Raw genomic sequence first — 8452 nt, forward strand, 5'->3', positions numbered from 1 at the left:
TAATACTAGATATTATTTTTAAATATTTAATATTTTAAAAGATAATTTTTTTTCTATTTTTCTATTTTTTAAAAATTGGTGTTTGGAAATAAATTATGTAATATATTTTTGGATACAATTATTCAAAAGTATTTATATTTTATTTACTATATATCATTTTATTTTAATATGCTCATTTCATTAAAGATTATTTGGTCCAACGTAATTATAATTTTTTAAAAAAATTTATTATTGTCATATACTATTATAATTTAATAGATTTCCTTAACATTTCCACATAATTATATTCATCTTTTAATCTAATAAAAATGGATAAACATTACATTGTGAACTTAAACCAACATCTAAGCTTACCACTTATTAATATATAATTATATTAAATATCTCATCAAAATAAAATATGACATAAATAAGAAACCCTTATTTTTTCCCAAATTAAACCTTTTCAAATAGCCAAACTCCACTAAAATATCTTCACCAAAATAAAGCAAAAATTAAATAAAATGACCTTGTATAATGGTTTCACCATAAGAACGTTTCTTTATATTTTCAAATTAAACCTAATCTAACTAAAAGCCACCACAATGATTACAAGTCTGTTGGAACAATTATTTTAAAAAATAGGAAAAATCCATTTTGGCCTAGCAAGCAAATATATTTGTTAACAATTATTAGTGGCTAATAATTGGCTGTTAAACTTGGATGTGCCGACATGAAAATAGCAGTAAAGCTCCATTAGAGAATGCCCAAATAAGCTGTCTCCACCTCATATATTAACTATCACATCACAGGCTGTAATGATATTCCAAAATATCATGATCATTGTCAATTTACATTTCAATCATAACCAAAATATCTCCAATTCATACAGTACACCCAAAAAGTTTATGCCATTTCTGGAATCAGTTAATCCCCTAATTTCAGATCTTACTTTGACAGAACTGATCAAGAAAATTAGAAGTGACCTAAAAGTTGATGAACTGAGTCGAGCCTTGGAATGTACACACGTAGACTGGACGGCCATAAAAAGATCATAAATCAATTTTACTGGTTGCAATAAATCTTGCCATTTTCAGGTGCCAGTCCTTTTGATACTTTTTCCATTATGTTTTTATGATATAAATGTTTTTCTGACTTTTACACTTACCTATTGAAGGTAGCGACAGATGGGAATCCTGACCATTTATTCGTGAACTTTGCATGCCTTCAGTTATCTGTTAACCATCCTTTATCCTACATTGTTTTTAGCAAATTTTACCCAGCTTTATTTGAGTGGATACCATTTTGGCGCCCTATAAATCAAGGCCTAGTTCATCTAAATCATAGCATTACAGATCCAATTTTGCTGCTACAGTCAAATCGTTGCAATGGGGGATCGTTCTTTCTTGTCCTGTTTCCTTATTTTTGCTTTTCTGATGGTATGCTCCCATGCTTCACACCATGTCTGGGATGGAACCAGCTTGAAGGCCTTTCAAAAGGGCAAGGCAAACCCTACATTTAATTCGTCTATCCTCAATTTTCATAAGACGGCTTATCACTTTCAGCCTTTGAAGAATTGGATGAACGGTATGTATGGGATTTTGGATTTTGCATGAGTTTTTATTGGGCAATTGTATATAATTTAGAAGAATTGTTGATTTTGCAGAGGGCTTATTTATTTATAGCTTGGAATTATGAATGTTATGCTTTTGCTCGTAATTAGGATTATTTTCTGTTTGTTTTAACAATTGCTTTATGTTGACATGGATGTATTTCATTTCTGCGTGGACCAACCATGAAGACCCAAATGGTGAGTATACATCAATATATCCTAGTCTGTTCTGTATCTGATGATAGTTGAATTCTTTGATAGAAGTGCATTCTAAATTAAGGTTTGAATTTTTGCAGCGCCACTGTTCTACAAGGGCTACTATCATCTGTTTTACCAGTATAATCCTCTTTCAGCTGTTTGGGGGTCAATTAGATGGGGGCATGCAGTTTCTAGAGATTTGATAAATTGGGAACATTTGCCTGGAGCAGCTCTTTACCCAGATGAATGGTACGACATTAATGGCGCTTGGTCTGGATCTGCAACCTTTTTGCAACAGGGTGGTTCTCCCGTTATTTTATACACGGGAAACACCAATGATTCTGTTCAGGTTACAAACATGGCAGTTCCTACGGATCCCTCGGATCCTTTACTGAAGGAGTGGAAGAAAGCTCCAGAGAATCCTGTCATGGTTCCTGAAGGTTTTATTAATGGCAGTTCATTCAGAGACCCAACTACAGCTTGGGTGGGATCAGACAATACATGGCGAGTCCTGGTGGGAAACAAAAGAGATAAACATAAGAGAGGAATGGCTTTGCTTTACAAAAGCAAGGATTTCAAGAAATGGCAAAAGGCAAAACACCCGCTTCATTCGGCAAAACATAGCGGGATGTGGGAATGCCCTGATTTTTATCCGGTTTCCCTCTATGGCAACGATGGCCTTGATACATCTACTCAGGGGCCTTCTCTGAAACATGTTTTGAAGAACAGCTTGGATGATTCTAAGGTAGACTATTACACCGTGGGTAAGTACTTTCCTCAATTGGACAGATATGTGCCTGACAATGGATCCGTGGAGGGCCCAAATGGGCTCAGATATGACTGTGGCAAATACTATGCCTCCAAAACCTTTTATGATGATAATAAGGGCAGAAGGATTTTGTGGGGTTGGATTAACGAATCTGATAGTGTGACAGACGATGTGACCAAAGGATGGGCTTCTGTTCAGGTAATCCCGAAAAGTTCTTTCTTTAGGACAGAAATTGGTTTCGGGGAAGAGATCTACTTAGAGGTCTAATGATCGTGATAGAGTAGATGTTATTGATACTTCTTAATAGCTAATTATATATGTACTAATCATTTTTTAGCTTTTTTGGCTGGTGATTGACTCATTTGCGCATTTACCACAAGTATTTTTGTTGAGTGACTATTGGGGGGTGAACATAAGGGGTATTGGGAGAGTGTTTTGTAATGACACTTTTAGACCACCTCACACTCCACAACCTCTACATGTCGAAACCTTAGCTTTAAGCTCTTGAGTCACCTATAGCGATACTTAAAAAAAGAGAGGCATAAATCGACTTATAGTTTATGAGATCTATATGCATGAAGTTAGACTGGATGACTACCAGGTATCTTCCCCTATTCATAGGCTCATTGATGATAGCATTAAATAGCAATTTCCCTGTTACTACTGTCCATAGCTAGGGTTTATGTGGGTTTTATGACTTTTATTACAGGGGATACCCAGGACTGTAGGGCTTGACACTAGCACCAGGAGCAGTCTCATTCAATGGCCTGTGTCTGAGGTGGAAGCCATAAGGGACACAAGTGTAGAAAAGCACAATGTGGTATTAAAGAGGGGATCGGTCATGAAGATAGATGGACTAACATCAGGAGCAGCACAGGTTAGTACATTATCAAATTGGGGTAATGATGTAAAATCTTCTATATTATTGTATTCATGTTTTTGAGTAAGATTGGGTAATATTGTGTGAGTTTATTAGTATTAACATTTGGGATCATATTCAATGATCTCTTAGGATGAGAGAGCTAAGAATGTCTATAAATAAATGATCTTATTCTTGGAAATGACATAAAATTCACTATAAATAAATGTCCCACTCTGTATACAGGTTGATGTGGAAGTTGAATTTACCTTACATAATAAGGTTGAAGACCATGTCTATGAAACAGTGGAGGACATGGATGTTTTCACCAATGCCCAAAAGTTGTGCAGCAGGGGAACAAATATTGAAGGGACTCCACAGGGAATTGGGTTAATCGTCTTGGCATCAGATGATCTGAGTGAAAGAAGTGTTGTTTCTTTCAGATTTTTCAAACACAAATCAGACAACCAACTAAGGAAAGTGGTGTTGTGTGTTGACCAAAGCAGGTTATGACTTCATTTACTCTGCTGCATTGTTTGATATCAATGAATAACTTTAGTTTCTCTTTTTAGGCATGATTACTGCCAAGTCTGACTAGATGGTTACAATGATAAACTGGGCAGGTCATCTTTAGACACTGATGTGGACAAAATGAGTTATGGCGGATTTGTAAACCTTTCTCCTCATCAGAAATCCTTGTCCCTGCGAGTTTTGGTGAGATTTCTGTATATTAGTCAATTTAGAATCTGGGTTCTTAAAGAGATAAAATTTCTACAATTCATGAAATCACTCATAACTATTTTTTTTAACCAAAGGAGTGTTTCTGCTACTCACCCAACTGCCCATTTTGGAGCAAGCGGGAGGAATCTACCACTTACTAGATTAGATTGTATCCTAAAGTACTTCTAGATTAGATAGTGTGTTAGTTTCTGCACTGACATTTCAGAGTTTTAATGAAAAAGCTAACACACAATCTCTCTTTCATTTTCTTAAAGTTTTGATTTCTTTCTGAATGGAAGTTGAATGAAGTAGTGTTATTGTATGAACAGGTGGATCACAGTATAGTAGAGAGCTTTGCAGAAGGGGGGAAAACTTGCATCACATCAAGGAGTTATCCGATGTTGGCAGTGAAGGAGAACGCCCATTTGTTTGTGTTTAACAATGGAGACTCAAATATTACTCTACAAAGGTTTACAGCATGGCATATGAGAGAGGCCAATCGTCAATATTCAACAATCCTGTAGAGTTCAGCATTACGTTGACTTTTAACTTTTTTGCTCTTTTGCTTTACTTCACTCTGGAAAAACATATGAGCTGATGACAAAAGCCTGGACTTTTGCCATGCATTCTTGAATGAATGTGAAATTGTTTTTGTTGTGATGTATTCTGACAGCTTGCATTTTTTTGGCTGTCTTTCTACCGTTGCAATCGGTTTCCAGTTGGCTGTTTTGAAATCTGCTACACAACTCTCAGTTATTTTGATCGTTGGGCCTTCCCTTTTTAAGCTTGGCGCCTTTTTTACCAAATAAGGCGGTGTCGGTACTTTTTTCAAGTAGTGCATTATTTTCGTTTCAGTTTATAGAGTGTTATAAAATTATTATTAGTCCCGCATATATTAGCATATGGCAAGACTTGTGTTTTCACTTCATTTTGTATTATTAGTTTGTTTACATTGTAGAAATATTATATTACATCTGTAATGTTTCACATTTTTCTTATTTATTTATTTATTTTTTAAGAATTATTTATTTTTTCTCATTGGTTCTTCCTATTTTTGCTAGTGGTTTTTAAATTTTTCTCTTCAATAATTCAAAATATTTCTTCTGTACTTTTTCTATTATTAATTTGCCTCCATTGTATAAATATTAATTATATTTGTAATGTCTGTTATCTTATTTTTATTTTTTAAGATCTATTTATTTTTCCTAATTGGTTCCTCATTGTTAGTATTTTTAAAAAAATTTCTTTAAAAAAAATCAAAATGTTTCTTGTGCCACAAACAAGCAAATGAAATATTTCTACATTTCTTAATGAAATTTTTTCTAATATATTTTAATTTTTTTACATTAATACGGTTGCACTCAAAAAAACATTGATAAACCAAGTTATATAAATATTTTATATCTATTAAATTATCACTTATTAAACTCGCAAAATTATTTTATTATTGATGCAAAAACTTGTACACACCACAGATTTGCTCAAAGTTATACCACAAATTTATTTTCTCAAAATTACAGGCACATTTCCTTTTGCTATTTTTGCATTAGACAGGACTCCAATTGTATCACAACTCTTGTTATTATTTATTTATTGGAACAACATTTGAAAATCATGCCATCAAAATGTTTGGATTAAACTGACTTTTATTTGTCTTTATTTCTTTTCTCTACCTTATCAAGATAATTTTCATTTATTTCAGCTTCAATTTTATTCCATATTTAGATGAATTTGGAGAAATATCAATGAATTTAAATAAATATGTTAGATTTTTTCATTTTCACTTTTTAATTAGAAAAAGTTAAGATCAAATGTATATTAATAATTATGTATATGATGTAGTGCCTGCCCTAGTTCGCATTTTGCTATTGTGGCCGAACTCTTTTAGGATAGTTTTATGTTGATGATTATTAGTGACATTATTTTGAGATTATTAGATATTGTTTCAGATTTAGTTGATATATGATGAGATTACTTGATACTTTATATTTCATGTATGTATGATGATTATTACTGTGTTTGTAGTTATTAATGATTATTAGTTAGATGATTTATTATCATATGTTTTTTCTTATGGATACTTACCCCATACTTGCATGTGTATGGTGTGCGTGTTTGTTTTCTTTCTGTATGGCGTTTTTAATGTGGTTAAGGAAGGGAGTCATAGTTACCTGCTAGTTGGGATCTACACGATGCACCACTTCCTGCCATTGCATGTTTAACTTAGTATATATTGTGCTTGTACATGCGTGGATTTTATGCAGGTTGCAAGTACCAGGTATCGACTTTCCTAAATTGCCAGGATGAGCGTACCCTATCGCATTATCTCAATGGTAAGAAAGGGGAGATAAATTCTCAAGTCCAAATCCCAACCCTTTAAGCCATTTGTTCTAATTGAAAATTAGGACAAGTATCTGAGTTGAGTACCCTCCGAATACATCGGATGACGTTATTTGTGATATTAACCCCTTAGTTTGATTTTGTATGTGTTTTGCTATGATGGGTTTTTGTATTTTACTTTATGAGTCTTTGGGGGTATTTTCTACTAATTAAGTCTAATTAAAAGATTTAATTAAATGAAAAATTAATTAAAAGATTTAATTAAATGAAAAATTAATTAAATAAAAAGAATTAAATTTGAAGATAAAAGTTATAAGTTTAGAATGTGATAATATTTACTTAATTTAATACTAATATATTCAGAGTACATTTTTAAATAAATGCTAAATAATATTATTATTTAAGTTAATAAATATTTTATCAATTAAGTTTCAAAAATAAATTTAAAAGTGGAAAAGATATTAAAATTATTAAAAGATTCTAGATCGCATGATGCATGCATGTGATTAAAATATATTAAGATAAAATAAATGGATTTAATAAAGTGAGTGCATGAGATTTAAAATTAATAAATTAATTTAAAAAGGAGTCAAATGAATATTAAATAAAAAAATTTAATTAAATAAATTATTGTGCATTATTTTAATATTTATTCACATAGGAGTATGCAAACTCTTGTGAGTTGTCATGTTGACAACACAGGCGTTTGCAATCTAATTATGCACATGTTGAATTTAGCGCATTATTTGAGCACATGGTTTCTACAACATTCTAGACACCTCATCATGTTTATCTTCTTATCATAGAAGTTATGTGCTTAGTTGTCATGCTTATTTCCTAGTTCTTTCTAGACACATTCTAGATGCATCTTAGAGGCCTTTATATACAAGCTCTCCTAGTGTGTTTGGACATCCTTATATGCTTCTACAAGCACTCCTAGTCACTCGAGGGGGTTCAGTTCTTGGAGGAATTGCGAATGCTGGAGAAAGAAGGAATTTTCAAAAAGGAGAAGGTTCTAAGAGGAGGAGCTTCTCTACAATTTTTTGTGGTATAGCGAATTAGCATCAGTGTACAAGTAGGCACTCATGATTATTTCGCATATTCTATTACGCTCTTTCTTTTCCTATCTTCATTGTGTCTGTTATGTGTGTCTGAATAATTCTCTATGAATGAATCTTCAATTTTATAATTTGGAATTTGGGCATGCATATTGTTTCATTTTGTTATGGGAATTAAAATATTATTGCAATCTTCACTTAGTAGAATCAAGATTTGGAAATTGATTCGAGTTTGGGTTTGAATTTAAATAGAATCTTATTATTATGCATTAGTTTTATGCTATCCATGCCTCGAGTGCTAGTACAGACTAGGATGGGAGTAGAGAGAACGCTTGGTTGCGACCTTGCATTCCGTAGTCTGCCTCGTCAATATGAGAGGATACTAGTGGCCGCATAGGGATCACTAGGGGGCCGGGGACTATTGAGAGACTACTAGGGTAACTTTAGCGTGATCTGTGCAATGACACTTTCTCGCTTACATAGTAGGTTTCCTACGTGTCTTTGTGTGCCTTTGAGAATTAGATGTCGTTCTGTGTTAGAACCTTGAGTTAGTGTACATCTAGGATTCCTAGACTTAGAGAGTACTTGTGTTATGTGATTTGTTATCTTGTGTTATGTGATTTGATATCCTGTTTGGGACTTGAGACTATCTCCTCAGCATGGTGGGAGTGGGCCATTTAGGTTCCACGTGGTTGGGTGGTAGTGCTTTTTCACTCTTACCATTTGAGATCTATTTGTAGTCACTGTGGCTGGAGCATTCTTTGTGATATTTATCTTCATTCTGTTCTTGGATCTTATGATGGATGTTATTTATTGGTACGTTTCTCTATATTGATGATAAGCATGTGATAAATTATGTTATTTACTTACAGAATCATTTTATGCTTTATTCTTGCATGTGAGATTTTTTATGCATA

General features: G+C 33.1%; 1 protein-coding gene across 1 annotated transcript; it reads left to right on the forward strand.

The window, feature by feature from the left end:
• Nucleotides 1–598: 598 nt before the first annotated feature.
• LOC149562663 (beta-fructofuranosidase, insoluble isoenzyme CWINV1-like) lies at nucleotides 599–5020 on the forward strand. The gene is made up of 7 exons (XM_089826119.1): nucleotides 599–1076; nucleotides 1157–1570; nucleotides 1888–2756; nucleotides 3268–3435; nucleotides 3664–3923; nucleotides 4041–4131; nucleotides 4467–5020. Exons 3-7 carry the CDS (start codon nucleotides 2148–2150, stop codon nucleotides 4659–4661), a joined length of 1323 nt encoding a protein of 440 aa, XP_089682245.1. The 5' UTR covers nucleotides 599–1076; nucleotides 1157–1570; nucleotides 1888–2147; the 3' UTR covers nucleotides 4662–5020.
• The last annotated feature ends 3432 nt before the right edge of the window (nucleotides 5021–8452 follow it).

Source organism: Cupressus sempervirens, chromosome 4, assembly GCF_028749045.1.
Source record: "Cupressus sempervirens isolate cs-2001-9-10 chromosome 4, ASM2874904v1, whole genome shotgun sequence".
Classification (NCBI taxonomy): Eukaryota; Viridiplantae; Streptophyta; class Pinopsida; order Cupressales; family Cupressaceae; genus Cupressus; species Cupressus sempervirens.

What these genes read in the sequence shown, in the direction of transcription:
- LOC149562663 (XM_089826119.1), top strand. Translation starts at nt 2,148, where the DNA reads ATGGCAGTTCCTACGGATCCCTCGGATCCTTTACTGAAGGAGTGGAAG. An exon ending in TAACATCAGGAGCAGCACAG is followed by an intron (nt 3,436 to 3,663) that starts GTTAGTACATTA and finishes CTCTGTATACAG; the next exon opens with GTTGATGTGGAAGTTGAATT. An exon ending in CCTTGTCCCTGCGAGTTTTG is followed by an intron (nt 4,132 to 4,466) that starts GTGAGATTTCTG and finishes TTGTATGAACAG; the next exon opens with GTGGATCACAGTATAGTAGA.